We start from the raw sequence: 18,950 nt of genomic DNA on the forward strand, positions 1-18,950 counted from the left end.
CACTTCTACTGGAAGCTCGTTCCACACAGCTACCACTCTCAGAGTAAAGAAGTTCCCCCTTGTGTTACCCCTAAACTTCTGCCCCTTAACTCTCAAGTCATGTCTTCTTGTTTGAATCTCCCCTACTCTCAATGGAAAAAGCCTATCCACGTCAACTCTATCTATCCCCCTCATAATTTTAAATACCTCTATCAAGTCCCACATCAACCTTCTGCGCTCCAATGAATAAAGACCTAACTTGTTCAATCTTTCTCTGTAATTTAGATGCTGAAACCCAGGTAACATTCTAGTAAATCTCCTCTGTACTCTCTCTATTTTGTTGAAATCTTTCCTATAATTTGGTGACCAGAACTGTACACAATACTCCAAATTTTGCCTCACCAATACCTTGTACAATTTTAACATTACATCCCAACTCCTATACTCAATGCTCTGATTTATAAAGGCCATCGTACCAAAAGCTTTCTTCACCACCCTATCCACATGAGATTCCACCTTCAGGGAACTATGCACTATTATTCCGAGATCAGTCTGCTCTACTGCATTCTTCAATGCCCTACCAATTATCATGTATGTCCTATTTGGATTATTCCTACCAAAATGTAGCACCTCACACTTATCAGCATTAAACTCCATCTGCCATTTTTCAGCCCACTCTTCTAACTGGCCTAAATCTCGCTGCAAGCTTTGAAAACCTACTTCATTATCCACAATGCCACCTACCTTAGTATCATCTGCTTACTTACTAATCCAAATTATCACCCCATCATCCAGATCATGAATGTATATGACAAACAACATTGGACCCAGTACAGATCCCTGAGGAACACCACTAGTCACCGGCCTCCAACCCGACAAACAGTTATCCACCACTATTCTCTGGCATCTCCCATCCAGCCACTGCTGAATCCGTTTCACTACTTCAATATTAGTACCTAACGATTGAACCTTCCTAACTAGCTTCCGTGTGGAAACTTGTCAAAGGTCTTACTGAAGTCCATATAGACAACATCCACTGCTTTACCCTCGTCAACTGCTTCAAAAAATTCAATAAGATTTGTCAAACATGACCTTCCACGCACAAATCCATGTTGACTGCTCCAAATCAGACCCTGTATGTATATATATTCATATTTATTGTGTTAAGGTGTTCTTTATATTTGGATTTTTCTTGTGCTGCATTGGATTCAGATTAACAGTTGGTTCAATCTCCTTGTGTACTGGAAATGCCATTAAGCAATCTTGAATCCTGAATTTTGTGTGGAAACAGGCCCTTCTGCCCAACTGGTGCATGCCAACCAAGATATCTATCTATGCTGGTTCCATTTGCCCATGTTTGCAGTTTAAATCCACCCAGTCCATATCTAACTGTTATTCTGCATAGTTCCATCAACCTGCACCTAGACCATAGCCCTCCAAACCCTGTTCATCCATGTATTTCTTAAAACTTCTCTCAAATGTTGAAATCAAACCCACATTCGCTGCTTCTGCTGGCAGCTCACACCATCCTATGAGCTCCTTCTCAAGTTTCCCCAAAATATTTCACCTTTCACCCTTAATCCAGGACCTCTAGTTCTAGTCTCACCCAACTTCAGTGGAAAAGCCAGCTTCTGTTTGTCCTATCTATACCCCTCATAATTGTGTATATCTTCATCGAATTTCCTCTTTATTCTCCTGTGTTCCAGGGCACAAAGTCCTAATCTCATTAACATTTCACTGTAACTCGGGACCTCACTTTCTGGCAGCATCTTTGTAAACTTTCTCTGCACCCGTGCAATTTTATTCATATCTTCCCTTGTGGTTTTAGAAATACAGGGCACTTCCCAAAGTAGCCATGCACTTTCAGCCTTATTTTTCTTAAATAGAAAATGAATGATGTCTGTGGGTTATTTTCAAGGCAATGTTGTCTAATCATTGGCATTTGCTTTTCAGATGTTTTCTTCCCCGTTGTCTCGGGCTGGCTGGTGTTCTTGTGTCTGCTCCTCTGTCTTCTGTTGATAGCTCTTGGTCTTGGCATTTTCTGGACCTTAAGAAGACGTAAATACATGAAAGGTATGGTCTTGGTCTCACGCAGCCATTGGGCAACACCGAGTCACAATTTAACCCACTTTATTCTTCCTGTTACCAATGAAATTAAACACACCCAGTGGCTACTTTATTTGGTACAGGAGTGGAACCCGGTGTTGTCTTCTGCTGCTGCAGCCCATCTGTTTCAAGGTTCGATGTGTCATGTGCTCAGAAGTGCTCGTCTGCACATCACTGTTGTAACGCTTGGTTATCTGAATTACAGTCAGCTTGAACAACTCTGGCCACTCTCCTCGGATCTTTCTCAATAACAAGCCTTTATTAGTTATTTGCATTAATGAGCAGGTGTACCTAATAAAGTGGCCACATCGTGTAGCTTGAAATAAGTAGGGGAAGCGGCATGTGTGCAGAAATAGTCTGACACTCTTTTGGATCTTTGCAAACCATGAAATCCCGATATTTTAGGTTGAGGTTGGTTGATGTGGGGGTGGGGTTCCTGTGGGAGAGGATTCAGAGAGGCCCATGTAACAATTGGCTTCGAAGTGGTTAGGTGTCTGCAGGCCCAAATCCATGTGGGCTGGATGCTTGTCCTGGGGTTGAAGGACGGTGAATGTGACTGTGGGAGGAAGGAGTGCAGCTCCTTTTGCTGTTTGTTTTGTTGCTTTTTGTGTTCTGTGTTGTTCTGCTGAACATTGTCTGATATGTTGGAGATGGAATGTGGGGTAACACGTGCGGGCTGCCCCCAGCACATCCTTGGGTTGTGATGGTTGTTAACACAAATGATGCATTTTGCTGTATGTTTTGAAGTAAACGTGATGGACATCACGGTAATGTAGCATGGCACTATTAAAGCTCAGAGCGTTTCTTCCACGCTACCCTCAAGTTTACCTGATCCCTTTCCGACACCTCCCTCCCCTTTCTCAATCTCTCTGCCTCTATGTCAGGAGACAGCTTATCTACTGATGTCTGTTATAAACTCTCTGACTCCCACTGCTACCTGGACTATACCTCTTCCCACCCTGTTACTTGTAAAAATGCCATCCCGTTCTCTCAATTTCTCCATCTCCTCTGCAACTGCTCTCAGAATGAGGCTGTTCATTCCAGAACTAAGGATATGTCCCCCTTTTTCAAAGAAAGGGGTTCCCTTCCTCCACCGTTAACACTCCTCTCAACCATATCTCTTCCATCTCATACATATCTGCTCTCACTCCATCCTTCTGCCACCCCACCAGGGATTGGGTTCCTCTTGTCTTCACCTACCACTCCACCAGCCTCCACGTCCAGCAGCTAATTATCCACAACTTCTGCCATCTCCAGTGGGATCCCACCACCAAGCACATCTTTCCCTCCCCACTGATCTCCCTCCTGGCACATCCTTGCAAGCAGAACAATTGCTACACCTGCCCCTACACCCCCTCCCTCACTACCATTCAGGACCCCAAACAGTCCTTCCAGGTGAGGCCACACTTCACCCGTGAGCCTGTTGGGTTCATCTACTGTATCCGGTGCTCCCGGTGTGGCCTCCTGTATATCGGTTAGACCGGACGTAGATTAGGAGACAACTTCGCCGAGCACCTACGCTCCATCCACCAGAAAAAGCGGGACTCCCAATGGCCACCCGTTTTAATTCCACTTCCCATTTCCATTCCAACATGTCACCCCATGGCCTCCTCTACTGCACAACGAAGCCACACATGTTGGAGGAGCAACATCTTATATTCCGTCTGGGTAGCCTCTAACCTGATGGCATGAACATTGATTTCTCAAACTTGCAGTCACACCTCCGACCCTCCTTCATCATTCCCCATTCCCAATTCCCTCTCCCTCCTTACCTGCCCATCACCTCCCTCTGGTGTTCCTCACACTTCATCATTCCCCATTCCCATTTCCCTCTCCCTCCTTACCTGCCCATCACCTCCCTCTGGTGTTCCTCACACTTCATCATTCCCCATTCCCATTTCCCTCTCCCTCCTTACCTGCCCATCACCTCCCTCTGGTGTTCCTCACACTTCATCATTCCCCATTCCCATTTCCCTCTCCCTCCTTACCTGCCCATCACCTCCCTCTGGTGTTCCTCACACTTCATCATTCCCCATTCCCATTTCCCTCTCTCTCTTTACCTGCCCATCACCTCCCTCTGGTGTTCCTCACACTTCATCATTCCCCATTCCCATTTCCCTCTCCCTCCTTACCTGCCCATCACCTCCCTCTGGTGTTCCTCACACTTCATCATTCCCCATTCCCATTTCCCTCTCCCTCCTTACCTGCCCATCACCTCCCTCTGGTGTTCCTCACACTTCATCATTCCCCATTCCCATTTCCCTCTCTCTCCTTACCTGCCCATCACCTCCCTCTGGTGTTCCTCACACTTCATTATTCCCCACTCCCCTCTCCCTCTCCCTCCTTACCTGCCCATCACCTCCCTCTGGTGTTCCTCACACTTCATCATTCCCCATTCCCCTCTCCCTCTCCCTCCTTACCTGCCCATCACCTCCCTCTGGTGTTCCTCACACTTCATCATTCCCCATTCCCATTTCCCTCTCCCTCCTTTCCTGCCCATCACCTCCCTCTGGTGTTCCTTACACTTCATCATTCCCCATTCCCATTTCCCTCTCCCTCCTTTCCTGCCCATCACCTCCCTCTGGTGTTCCTTACACTTCATCATTCCCCATTCCCATTTCCCTCTCTCTCCTAACCTGCCCATCACCTCCCTCTGGTGTTCCTTACACTTCATCATTCCCCATTCCCATTTCCCTCTCTCTCCTTACCTGCCCATCACCTCCCTCTGGTGTTCCTCACATTTCATCATTCCCCATTCCCCTCTCCCTCTCCCTCCTTACCTGCCCATCACCTCCCTCTGGTGTTCCTCACACTTCATCATTCCCCACTCCCATTTCCCTCTCTCTCCTTACCTGCCCATCACCTCCCTCTGGAGTTCCTCACACTTCATCATTCCCCATTCCCATTTCCCTCTCCCTCCTTACCTGCCCATCACCTCCCTCTGGTGTTCCTCACACTTCATCATTTCCCACTCCCATTTCCCTCTCTCTCCTTACCTGCCCATCACCTCCCTCTGGTGTTCCTCACACTTCATCATTCCCCATTCCCCTCTCCCTCTCCCTCCTTACCTGCCCATCACCTCCCTCTGGTGTTCCTCGCACTTCATCATTCCTCATTCCCATTTCCCTCTCTCTCCTTACCTGCCCATCACCTCCCTCTGGTGTTCCTCACACTTCATCATTCCCCATTCCCATTTCCCTCTCTCTCCTTACCTGCCCATCACCTCCCTCTGGTGTTCCTCACACTTCATCATTCCCCACTCCCATTTCCCTCTCTCTCCTTACCTGCCCATCACCTCCCTCTGGAGTTCCTCACACTTCATCATTCCCCATTCCCATTTCCCTCTCCCTCCTTACCTGCCCATCACCTCCCTCTGGAGTTCCTCACACTTCATCATTCCCCATTCCCATTTCCCTCTCCCTCCTTACCTGCCCATCACCTCCCTCTGGTGTTCCTCACACTTCATCATTCCCAATTCCCCTCTCCCTCTCCCTCCTTACCTGCCCATCACCTCCCTCTGGAGTTCCTCACACTTCATCATTCCCCATTCCCATTTCCCTCTCTCTCCTTACCTGCCCATCACCTCCCTCTGGAGTTCCTCACACTTCATCATTCCCCATTCCCCTCTCCCTCTCCCTCCTTACCTGCCCATCACCTCCCTCTGGTGTTCCTCACACTTCATCATTCCCCATTCCCATTTCCCTCTCTCTCCTTACCTGCCCATCACTTCCCTCTGGTGTTCCTCACACTTCATCATTCCCCATTCCCATTTCCCCCTCTCTCCTTACCTGCCCATCACCTCCCTCTGGTGTTCCTCACACTACATCATTCCGCATTCCCATTTCCCCCTCTCTCCTTACCTGCCCATCACCTCCCTCTGGTGTTCCTCACACTTCATCATTCCCCATTCCCATATCCCTCTCCCTCCTTACCTGCCCATCACCTCCCTCTGGTGTTCCTCACACTTCATCATTCCCCATTCCCATTTCCCTCTCCCTCCTTACCTGCCCATCACCTCCCTCTGGTGTTCCTCACATTTCATCATTCCCCATTCCCCTCTCCCTCTCCCTCCTTACCTGCCCATCACCTCCCTCTGGTGTTCCTCACACTTCATCATTCCCCATTCCCATTTCCCTCTCTCTCCTTACCTGCCCATCACCTCCCTCTGGTGTTCCTCACTCTTCATCATTCCCCATTCCCATTTCCCTCTCCCTTCTTACCTGCCCATCACCTCCCTCTGGTGTTCCTCACACTTCATCATTCCCCATTCCCCTCTCCCTCTCCCTCCTTACCTGCCCATCACCTCCCTCTGGTGTTCCTCGCACTTCATCATTCCCCATTCCCCTCTCCCTCTCCCTTCTTACCTGCCCATCACCTCCCTCTGGTGTTCCTCACACTTCATCATTCCCCATTCCCCTCTCCCTCTCCCTCCTTACCTGCCCATCACCTCCCTCTGGTGTTCCTCACACTTCATCATTCCCCATTCCCCTCTCCCTCTCCCTCCTTACCTGCCCATCACCTCCCTCTGGTGTTCCTCGCACTTCATCATTCCCCATTCCCATTTCCCTCTCCCTCCTTACCTGCCCATCACCTCCCTCTGGTGTTCCTCGCACTTCATCATTCCCCATTCCCATTTCCCTCTCCCTCCTTACCTGCCCATCACCTCCCTCTGGTGTTCCTCACACTTCATCATTCCCCATTCCCATTTCCCTCTCCCTCCTTACCTGCCCATCACCTCCCTCTGGTGTTCCTCACACTTCATCATTCCCCATTCCCATTTCCCTCTCTCTCCTAACCTGCCCATCACCTCCCTCTGGTGTTCCTCACACTTCATCATTCCCCATTCCCATTTCCCTCTCCCTCCTTACCTGCCCATCACCTCCCTCTGGTGTTCCTCACATTTCATCATTCCCCATTCCCCTCTCCCTCTCCCTCCTTACCTGCCCATCACCTCCCTCTGGTGTTCCTCACATTTCATCATTCCCCATTCCCCTCTCCCTCTCCCTCCTTACCTGCCCATCACCTCCCTCTGGTGTTCCTCACACTTCATTATTCCCCATTCCCATTTCCCTCTCTCTCCTTACCTGCCCATCACCTCCCTCTGGTGTTCCTCACACTTCATCATTCCCCATTCCCATTTCCCTCTCCCTCCTTACCTGCCCATCACCTCCCTCTGGTGTTCCTCACACTTCATCATTCCTCATTCCCATTTCCCTCTCTCTCCTTACCTGCCCATCACCTCCCTCTGGTGTTCCTCACACTTCATCATTCCCAATTCCCCTCTCCCTCTCCCTCCTTACCTGCCCATCACCTCCCTCTGGAGTTCCTCACACTTCATCATTCCCCATTCCCATTTCCCTCTCCCTCCTTACCTGCCCATCACCTCCCTCTGGAGTTCCTCACACTTCATCATTCCCCATTCCCCTCTCGCTCTCCCTCCTTACCTGCCCATCACCTCCCTCTGGTGTTCCTCACACTTCATCATTCCCCATTCCCCTCTCCCTCTCCCTCCTTACCTGCCCATCACCTCCCTCTGGTGTTCCTCACACTTCATTATTCCCCATTCCCATTTCCCTCTCCCTCCTTACCTGCCCATCACCTCCCTCTGGTGTTCCTCACACTTCATTATTCCCCATTCCCATTTCCCTCTCCCTCCTTACCTGCCCATCACCTCCCTCTGGTGTTCCTCACATTTCATCATTCCCCATTCCCCTCTCCCTCTCCCTCCTTACCTGCCCATCACCTCCCTCTGGTGTTCCTCACACTTCATCATTCCCCATTCCCCTCTCCCTCTCCCTCCTTACCTGCCCATCACCTCCCTCTGGTGTTCCTCGCACTTCATCATTCCTCATTCCCATTTCCCTCTCCCTCCTTACCTGCCCATCACCTCCCTCTGGTGTTCCTCGCACTTCATCATTCCTCATTCCCATTTCCCTCTCTCTCCTTACCTGCCCATCACCTCCCTCTGGTGTTCCTCACATTTCATCACTCCTCATTCCCATTTCCCTCTCCCTCCTTACCTGCCCGTCACCTCCCTCTGGTGTTCCTCACACTTCATCATTCCCCATTCCCCTCTCCCTCTCCCTCCTTACCTGCCCGTCACCTCCCTCTGGTGTTCCTCACACTTCATCATTCCCCATTCCCCTCTCCCTCTCCCTCCTTACCTGCCCATCATCTCCCTCTGGTGTTCCTCACACTTCATCATTCCTCATTCCCATTTCCCTCTCCCTCCTTACCTGCCCATCACCTCCCTCTGGTGTTCCTCACACTTCATCATTCCCCATTCCCCTCTCCCTCTCCCTCCTTACCTGCCCATCACCTCCCTCTGGTGTTCCTCACACTTCATCATTCCCCATTCCCATTTCCCTCTCCCTCCTTACCTGCCCATCACCTCCCTCTGGTGTTCCTCACACTTCATCATTCCCCATTTCCATTTCCCTCTCTCTCCTTACCTGCCCATCACCTCCCTCTGGTGTTCCTCACACTTCATCATTCCCCATTCCCATTTCCCTCTCTGTCCTTACCTGCCCATCACCTCCCTCTGGTGTTCCTCACACTTCATCATTCCCCACTCCCATTTCCCTCTCCCTCCTTACCTGCCCGTCACCTCCCTCTGGTGTTCCTCACACTTCATCATTCCCCATTCCCCATTCCCATTTCCCTCTCTCTCTCCTTACCTGCCCATCACCTCCCTCTGGTGTTCCTCACACTTCATCATTCCCCATTCCCATTTCCCTCTCCCTCCTTACCTGCCCATCAGCTCCCTCTGGTGTTCCTCACACTTCATCATTCCCCATTCCCATTTCCCTCTCTCTCCTTACCTGCCCATCACCTCCCTCTGGTGTTCCTCACACTTCATCATTCCCCACTCCCATTTCCCTCTCTCTCCTAACCTGCCCATCACCTCCTCACACTTTACTTTCTTCCATGGCATTCTGCCCTCTCCTATCAGATTCTGCCTTCTCCAACCCTTCATCTGTTTCATCAATCAACTTCCCAGCTCTTTGCCTCACCCGCCTCTTCTCCCGGTTTCACCTGTCACCTACTACCTTGTATTTCTTCCTCCCCTCTCTCTGACTTCTCATCTTTTTTCTCCAGTCCTGATACGGCTCTCAGCCTGAAACATCGACTGTTTACTTTTTTTCCTTCGATGCTGCCTGGCCTGCTGAGCTCCCCCAGCATTTTGTGTGTGTCGCGGACACGTTTCACTGTCTGTTTCGACATAATGAGATAAACAAATCTGAATCGGAATCCATTCTGTTTCTGAAGTGGCCTAGCAAGCTGCTCAGTTGTGCTACATCCAGTGTTAAAGCAAAAGAACGATATAAGCAGATACTCCACCTGGTATCAATCCACGCGCTGAATTCTGACATCGTCAGTTCCAGTCCAGTTGTCCTTGCAAAGGTCTCCCGGAGGACATTTGAGGACAGTTGTTTGTATTTTCAGAGATCCCCCACAAAGGGATCTGTTGGCCACTTAAAGCAAATTTAGGCCACTCAGCCCTTCTACCATGCCATCATGTCTAATTTATTATCCCTCTCAACCACGTTCTCCTGCCTTCTCTCTGTACCCTTTGATGCCCTGACTAATCAAGAATCTATCAACCTGTCCTGTAAATATACCCAATGATGGTCTGCACAGCCATCGGTGGCAATGAATTCCACAGAGACACTACCCCCAGTTAAAGAAATTTCTCCTCATCTCTGTTATAAGGAACATCCTTCTATTTTGAGGCTGTCCTCTCATTCTAGTCTTCACCACTATTGGAAACATCCAGTCTATCTAGCAATATTCAATAGCTTTCAATAAGAGCCCACCTCATTCTTCAAAACACCAGTCAGTACAGGCCCAGAGCCATCAAACTATCCCCACACATTAACCCTTTCATTCCTGGAATCACTCGTGAAAATCCTCGACCCTCTTCAATGCCAACATATCTTTTCTTAGAAAAGCAGCTCAAAGCTGCTCTCAGTATTCCCGGGTTGGTGTGACCAATGCTGTGTAAAACCAAAGCATTACATCCTCGACTTTGTATTCTAGTGCATGCCATTGGAAGGTTGGGGTACAGTTCCTGCCACTCTCTGTAAGCAGTTTGTACATTCTCCCTGTGAAATACAGTATTCTGATTTTTTTCCCACATTCCACACATGAGCTGTTAGGGTCAGGATGAGTGAGTTCTAGTCATGCTGTGTTAGCACGGCATCACTTGCGGGCTGCCCCCAGCTTTTCACAGACTGTATTGGTCATTGATATAGACAATGTACCTCACTGTGTGTTATAGTGTACAGGTGATAAACAAAGCTAATCTGTTATACTGACCAAGGCAGCCCTTGTAGGCAATATTCTGGAGTTGACTGCTGTTGTCCTTAGGTACTTCCTGTCCTGCTGGCAAAACTGCCCCAGCAGTGAGACCGATACTTATGGGAGCAGGTAGCACTGGAGTCCGAGCATTGACTACTGATCCCATAATATCCAGTAGAATTGGGTTCAACATGGACATGGACATCTCCTGCCAACTACCCAGCAGTGACCTTCTCAGCCAATGGAACTATGCTGCTCAATGTTCAACATGTATGGAAGAAGCACTGAAAATAGTAATTGTACAAAACAAACCCTGGGTAGAGGGCCTCTCCCTTCAGGAATCACTTGGCAGCATGGTCACTGATCAAAGTGGTCAAGGCACGAAGGACCAGGATGCCATATTAGGACGTAGTGATTAGCGCAATGCTGTTACAGCTCGGGGCATCGGAGTCTAGTCCGGTGTTCTGTGTCCTCCCTGGGGAATGTGTGGGTTTCCTTTCAGTGTTGCAATACCCGTTAATAGATTGATTGGTCATTGTAAATTATCCTGTGATTAGGCTCGGGTTAAATTGAGGATTGCTGGCAGCACTCCTCGAAGGGCAGGAAGAGCCTATTCTGTGCTGTATCTCTAAGTAAATAAAAATAAATCTGAAAAAATTGGATCCGCAAGTGGAAATATGCAAACAATCGTGAGCGGATGAACTTACTTGATTGGCAAGAATGACATCTCCTTATGGCAAATGGATCTGTCCATGGCCACATTACAAAACTGACCACATGTGGTGTTTCTGGAGATAAGGTGACACCCAGCATTCCCTCCATCCCAGAAGTCAGTTGTCAGCCAATAAGCTTCAATCCATGGGATATCAAATAATGACTGATAGCTTTGGATACAGCAACAGTTATGGACCTGACATTCCTTCTGTAGTACTGGAGTTTGCATTTGCTGGTGCAATTACTCGTTCAGTTTTGAAATGCAGAATTCACTCTATTCATTCATAATTATAAGCAGAAATAGATGTTAATGAGAGATGCTGGTGTTTATATTAACTACAATTCCCTTGTTGAATTTTCTAGGTCTAGAAGATGACGAATCCGTCAAACAGTATGGTGAGTGTATAATAACTGAAATAAATGCACTATAACAATGAATAAACTCCCAGCTCTTGTAGATGTGCCTTGTAAAGAGACCATAAGGTATAGTAAGACATTAGGCCATTCAGGCCATCGAGTCTGCTGCACCATTCCATCTTGGCTATTTTATTATCCTTCTCAACCCCATGCTCCTGCCTTCTCCCTGTATCCTGGCTAAAGGAATTCCTCCTCATCTCTGTTCTAAAGGGACGTCCTTAATTTTTTTGAGGCTGTGCCCTCCAGTGCTAGACTCCTCCACTGTTGGACACATCTAATCTACCTCAGCCTTGCAATATTTGACAGGTTTCAGTAAGGCACCAGCGGCTGAAGCTGCAGTACAGGGTTGTTAAATGATGTACTGAAGATTGACAAAGCATTTAGACCATAAGATATAGGAGAAGAATTAGGCCGTTTGGCCCATCAAGTCTGCTCCACCATTTCATCATGGCTGATCCATTTTCCCTCTCAGCCCAAATTTCCTGTCTTCTCCCTGTATTCTCTCATGCCCTGACTAATCAAGAATCTAACAACCTCTGTCTTAAATATTCTCAGAGACTTGGCCTCCTCAGCCACTTGTGGCAATGAATTCCACAGATTCACCACTCTCTGGCTAAAGAAATTTCTCCTCATCTCTGTTCTAAATGGATATCCCTCTATTCTGAGGCTGTGTCCTCTGGTCTTTAGGCTCCCCATCATAGGAAACATCCTCACCACATCCACTCTGTCCAGGCCTTTCAACATTCGATAGGTTTCAATAAGGTCATTCCTCATTTTTCTGAATTCCAGTGAGTAGAGGCCCAGAGCCATCAAATGCTTCTCATATGACAAGCCTTTCCGATCCGGAATCATTTTTGTGAACCTGTTTGAACCCTTTCCAATGGCAGCACATACTTTCTTAGTTACGAGGCTCAAAAGTGCTCTCAATACTCCAAATGAGGCCTCACCTACTGATTCTTGAAAGATCATTATATGTGCCTTCACAATATCTTCAGCCACCCCTTTCAGAACCCTGGGATGTATACCATCGGTTTAAGTGACTTATCTACCTTCAGTTTCCCAAGAACCTTCTGCCCATTAATGGCAACTTCACACACTTCTGCCCCCTGACACTCTGGAACTTCTGGCACACTGCTGGTGTCTTCCACAGAGAAGACTGATGCAAAATACTTAATCAGTTCATCCACAATTTCCTTGCCCCATTACTACCTCTCCAGCATCACTTTCCAGCGGTTCGATATCTACTCTTGCTTCTCTTTTACACTTTATCTGTCTGAAGTATCCTCTTTAATATTATTGGTTAGCTTACCTTCTTATTCTATTGTTTCCTTCTTTATGATTTTTTTAGTTGCCGCCTTTTGGTTTTTAAAAGTTTCCAAATCCTCTAACTTCCCACTAATTTTTGCTGTATTATGTGGCTTCTCATTACACATCAGTGATTATATAAAATTATAAGCAAGCATAGGAAAGGTAAATGACAAGAAAAATATCAGCTCTGCACTCCAATCCCACACATAAAATGTCAACTCTTTACAGTAACAAAACATGACAAAGCCCTATTCTCCTACAACATCCAGCTGAGAAGCTTGGTGGTTAGCTGAAAGGTTTGCTAAAAAGCTAAAAAGTGGAGGGAGATTCGTAAGATTACTTAAACACACAGCCTCTGTTTGTAAAGGATAAGGAGATCTGTATCCCAGAATAATGCATTTCCCCATCACCTCAAATATAGAGGTGAGTCATTTAGGACTGAGGGTCTGTTAGTTCTCTGATCATCTGAATTTGATTAGAACATAGAACCTACGGTAGAACAGTACAGCACAGTACAGGCCATTCAGCCCACAATGTTGAGCCAACCAGTTACCTACTTCAAGATCAATACAACCCTTCTCTCCCACTTAACTCTCATTTTTTTCTTTCATCCATGTGCCTATCTCACAGTCTCTTTAATGCTTCCAATATGTCTGCCTCTACCAGCACACCTGGCAGTGCCGAGGTGTATGCCGAGGAACTTAAAGCTGTTCAGGCTCTCAACTCCAGATCCGTTTATGTCTATAGGGTTTACCCTGTCTCCATTCTTCAAGCAGTCCGCAACATTGAGGGAGAAGTTGTTTTCTTGATACCACTGTGTCAGGCTGATGACTTCTTCCCTGTAGGCTGCCTGGTTATTATTTAATCCAACTCTGTAACATCAGTGTGGATCTGTAAGTACCAACCTTTGTTTCAAGATCTGTTTCTTTGTGAGATATTGCATGGGGAAAGGCTCTTTCAAACTGTACAAAGATATGACATTCAATTTAATCACACAGCAAACACAAACCGTTTTTGCTTGAATTTACATAATATAAGTGACTTGCAACTTTTCAAAATGGGGAATAAAGGAAGAACAACCTGATGTTCATTTCCCATGCCTCCAGAGTCATAAAAGGAATCACAGAGTACTACAGCACAGATACAGCGGGACATTGATAGCGTCAGCTCAACAAGCTTTTTGAGGATGTGACTAAACACGTTGATGAAGGAAAAACTGTAGATGTAGTGTATATGGATTTCAGCAAGGCATTTGATAAGGTACCCCATGCAAGGCTTATTGAGAAAGTAATGAGCCATGGGATCCAAGGGGACATTGCTTTGTGGATCTGGAATTGACTTGCCCACAGAAGGCAAAGAGTGGTTGTAGACAGGTCCCATTCTGCATGGAGGTCAGTGACCAGTGGAGTGCCTCAGGGATCTGTTCTGGGACCCTTACTCTTCGTGATTTTTATAAATGACCTGGATGAGGGAGTGGAGGGATGGCTTAGTAAGTTTGCTGATGACATAAAGGTTGGAGGTGTTGTGGATAGTGTGGAGGGCTGCCAGAGGTTACAGCAGGACATTGATAGGAAGCAAAACAGGGCTGAAAAGTGGCAGATGGAGTTCAACCCAGATAAGTGTGAAGTGGTTCATTTTGGTAGGTCACATATGATGGCAGAATATAGTATTAATGGTAAGACTCTTAGTAGTGTGGAGGATCAGAGGGATCTTGGGGTCTGAGTTCATAGGATGCTCAAAGCAGCTGCACATGTTGACTCTGGGGTTAAGAAGGCATGCGATGTATTGGTAAGCGGTAATGTTGCAGCTATATAGGACCCTAGTCAGACCCCTTGGAGTACTGTGCTCAGTTCTAGTCGCCTCACTACAGGAAGGATAGGGAAGCCATAGAAAAGATACAGAGGAGATTTACAAGGATGTTGCCTGAATTGGGGAGCATGTCTTATGAAAACAGGTTGAGTGAACTCGGCCTTTTCTCCTTGGAGCGACAGAGGATGAGAGGTGATCTGATAGAGGTGTATAAGATGATGAGAGACATTGGTCATGTGGATAGTCAGAGGCTTTTTCCTAGGGCTGAAATGGTTGCCACAAGAGTACACAGGTTTTGAAGTGCTGGGAAGCAGGTATAGAGGAGATGTCAGGGATAAGTTTTTTACTCAGAGAGTGGTGAGTGTGTGGAATGGGCTGCCAGCAACGGTAGTGGAGGCGGATATCATAAGGTCTTTTAAGAGACTTTTGGATAGGTACATGGTGTTTAAAAAAAAAAGAGAGCCCAGTAATTTCTAAGATTGGGACATGTTCAGCACAACTTTGTACGCCGAAGGGCCTATATTGTGCTATAGGTTTCCTATGTTTCTAACCGTTAGTTTTTAAAGTTAGGCTTAAAGGCTTCTGCGTGTCCTAGCTCACTGAGATGTAGATGTCTTTCTTAAGGAAAGACACTGGCTGATGTATGGTCACACAAACATCAGTATTAACCAGATATGTTGAAGGAGTACAAACCAGTGTAGGCCTTGCACTGAGGATGGTAGGGCACTGAAGAGTGTGGGAGAACAGCAGGATCTCCTCCCTCGGAGTGTCAGACACCCTGAGCCAATAGGCTGGTCCTGGACTTATTTCCACTTGACATGATTAACTTATTATTATTTAATTATTTATGGTTTTATATTGCTATATTTCTACACTATTCTTGGTTGGTGCGGCTGTAACGAAACCCAATTTCCCTCGGGATCAATAAAGTATGTCTGTCTGTCTGTCTGTCTGTCTGTCTGTCTGTCTGGGAAAATAGATCCATGATTTCTTGAAAGTGGCATCACAGACAGACAGGGTCATCAAAAGATCTTTGGAAAATTGGCCTTCTTAAATCAGAGTATTGAGTGTTGAAGCTGGATGTTATGTTGAATTTGAATAGGGTGCTGGTGAGGCTAAATTCGGACTATTGTGTGCAGTTCTGATCACCCACCTACAGGAAAGATATCAATAAGATTGAAAGAATACAGAGAAAATTTACAAGGATGTTGTCAGGACTTCAGGATCTGAGTTGTAGGTAAAGTATAAATAGGTTAGGACTTAATTTCCTGGAGCACAGGAGAATGAGGGGAGATTTGATAGAGGTATACAACATTATGAGTGGTACATATAGAGTAAACCAAGCAGGCTTTTCCACTGAGGTTGCATGAGACTACAACTAGAGTTCATAGGTTAAGGGTGAAGGGTGAAATATTTAAAGGAGAAATTGAGGGGGAACTTCTTCATCAAAGGGTGGTGTGAGTGTGGAACGAGCAGCTAGCAGAAGTGCTGGACGTAGGTTGAATTTCAACATTTAAGAGCAGTTTAGGTAAGTACACGGATGGGAGGGATATGGAGTGCAGGTTGATGGGATTAGGCTGACTGATGTTTTGTGGACTAGATGAGCTGAAGGGCCTGCTTCTACGCTGTAGACACAGAGAACTCTGTGGAGATGTCGACTGCAGGATATCAATTGACTGACAAACCAAGAGAATGACCCTGCTGTTTCCCTCCAACCGAGGAAGCGCAGTCTGGGCCTCCATTTAATATTTCTATGAAAAGATCACTTCTCCATCAGCACAGCACCCCACGGCATTGCATTGAAATGGAGTCTGTACGTTGAGCCTGAGTCTTTCACTTACGTTCACCTCCTCTGCCAGGGAAGTGAGGTTACCCACCCTGACCTTGGGCTATCATAGAAAATGACCAATAACTTTGCACCAATAAGGTTATTAAAGTATATTTTTCTTAATTTTTTCAGGCCACTGGAAACCTCTTGTTGAGTCAGGTAAGTCATAATATTTAACAGAAATGTTATGAAAATGTTGAGGAACGTAGATTCCCCGTGCACCATCAGTTTAAACTCCTCTAAGCTGCAGAATGGTGAGACTCAGAACAAACAGCGACAGGGCATAGTTAGAGAAGGTGGGAAGTAGATTGGAGGGATATCACCAAGGAAGACCATCTCAGTGTTATCATATGATAGATGTCTGAGTCAGTGAGCCCTCTGGAAGCTGGAGGCCAGACATGTCCTGAGGCTGGAGGACTGACTGTGAGTGAGTGGGTGGATGGAAATGAGGGAGCAATGGCCTGGCTTTACTGTTATTGTTGTTGTTGTTAGTGGAGGTGGTGTTGGTGGAGTTGGTGTTGGTGCTAATATTCTTGTTGCTTGTGTTTTTCTGACCATTTTGGTCAAATTATGTTGGCCCTGGACCGTGCAGTGACACTGGTGGGGTGTCCCCAACATATCCCCAGGACGTGCTGGTTATTAACACAAGTGAAGCATTTCACTGTATGTGTCAATGTACATGTGATAAATAAATGAATCTGAATGTAGTAATGGGAGGATGTCTGTCATGCTGTGAATAAAACTGAAATGTTGAAAATAATTAACAACAATATGATGTAAGAACATAAAGAGGCCATTTGGCCCTTCGGTCTGATCCACCATTCCATCTTGGATGATTTATTATCCATTTTAACCGTACTGTCTCTGTGCAACATTTCACCCTGACTGATCAGGAACCTATGAACCTTCATTTAAAAATACCCAAAGACCTGGCCGCCACAGTCGTCTGTGGCAATGAAATCCACAGATTCACCACAATGCTGCTGAAGAAATTCCTCATCGTCTCTCTTCTGGGGGGATGTCCTTCTATTCTGAGACTGTGCCCACTTGTCCCAGACCCCACCCCCACTATAGGAAACATCCTCTCCTTCTCCCCTTTATGCAGGCCTTTCAAGATGTTAGAGATTTCATTGAGATTCTCTCTCCCCCACCCCCTCCAACACACCCATTCTTCCAAACTCCTGCAAATACAGCCTCAGAGCCATCAAACACTCCTCACATGTTGACCCTTTCATTCCTGGAATCAGATTATATTTCAGTCCCTTTGCACCCATACAACTTCTGATTTTTTAGAACAGTGTCTGTGCTGGGGTTGTTTACTTTGGAAATCAGATTCGGGTGAGACTTCAACTTTACGTACCCCCGGTTAGTGTAATTATGCAGTCTGTTCTACACCCTTCAACCTAGTTACAACATGACCTACCTTGGGGGCGATCCAGCTAAATCCAATTTCAAATTTGATCATTGCTCTCTCAAAGAAAAATGAAGATTAGCTTTACTTGTCACATGTACATCAAAAACACAATGAAATGTGTCCTTTACATCAAATCGAATCAGTGAGGATTGTGTTGCCCCTTAACTCAAATGATGTATTTCACTGTATGTTTTGATGTAAAATGATGAATTAGTTGTGGGCATGCTACACTGGCACCGGAGCATAACGATGCTTGTGAGCTGTGCCCAGTACATCAGACTGTGTTGGTCACTGATGCAGAGGTGCATTTCACTTTGATTTCATGTTTCGATGTACATGTGACAAATAAAGCTAATCATAAACTTCCAATTCAAATGAAGGTTGAACATTATGAGTATAATTGCATGGTAATTCAATGTACAGGGAAAGTTTTTCCATACTAACTGGCTGTTTTTGTTTCCAGATTGGGAGAACATGTGTAAAAATCCAGGTAAGATCTTTGATTGATTACGATGGGTATTTTGGCTCCATCTGATGTTGCATCAGAATCAGAGTCAGGTTTGTCTACATCTGCGGCGTATGTTGAGAAACTGTGGTCTTGTGGCAGCAGTACATTCCAATGCATCATAATAAAAAACCTATAAGTATATGTATATATTTTGACAAATTAAATATGTAGTGCAAACAGAGAGGGAAAATAGTTGAGGTAGTGATCATAGGTTTACTGTCCATTCAGAAATCTGATGGCAGTGGGGAAGAAGCTGTCCCTGAATGTTGGGTGTGTGTCTTCAGGCTCCTGCACCTCCTCCTCTGACAGTAGCAATGAGAAGAGGGCATGTCCTGGGACATTGTGCTTCCTATGATGGATGGTACCTTTTCAAAATTCAAAGTACATTATTATCAAAGTATGTACATGATATACAACCTTGAGAGTCAACTACTTGCAGGCAGCCGCAAAACAAAGAAACACAATAGAACCCACTGAAAGAAACCGCACAGAACAAAGACCATCAAACACCCAATGTGTGAGAAAAGATCAAATTCTGCAAACAGTAAAAACGTAAACAAATCACA

At 46.3% G+C, this 18,950-nt stretch overlaps 2 protein-coding genes across 4 annotated transcripts in view; both read left to right on the plus strand.

Moving 5' to 3' along the window:
* LOC140720464 (zinc-binding protein A33-like) overlaps window positions 1-18,950 on the plus strand; it is a 348,439-nt gene that overhangs the window by 103,445 nt on the left and 226,044 nt on the right. The gene's annotated exons all lie outside the window — the stretch shown is intronic.
* LOC140720410 (butyrophilin subfamily 1 member A1-like) overlaps window positions 1-18,950 on the plus strand; it is a 51,003-nt gene that overhangs the window by 22,470 nt on the left and 9,583 nt on the right. For all 3 annotated transcript variants that reach the window (XM_073035279.1, XM_073035273.1, XM_073035266.1), the window contains exons 5-8: window positions 1,933-2,052; window positions 11,464-11,496; window positions 16,595-16,621; window positions 18,340-18,366. In XM_073035279.1, the coding sequence (XP_072891380.1) occupies window positions 1,933-2,052; window positions 11,464-11,496; window positions 16,595-16,621; window positions 18,340-18,366 (207 nt within the window). The remainder of the gene's footprint in view (window positions 1-1,932; window positions 2,053-11,463; window positions 11,497-16,594; window positions 16,622-18,339; window positions 18,367-18,950) is intronic.

Source organism: Hemitrygon akajei, chromosome 2, assembly GCF_048418815.1.
Source record: "Hemitrygon akajei chromosome 2, sHemAka1.3, whole genome shotgun sequence".
NCBI lineage: Eukaryota > Metazoa > Chordata > Chondrichthyes > Myliobatiformes > Dasyatidae > Hemitrygon > Hemitrygon akajei.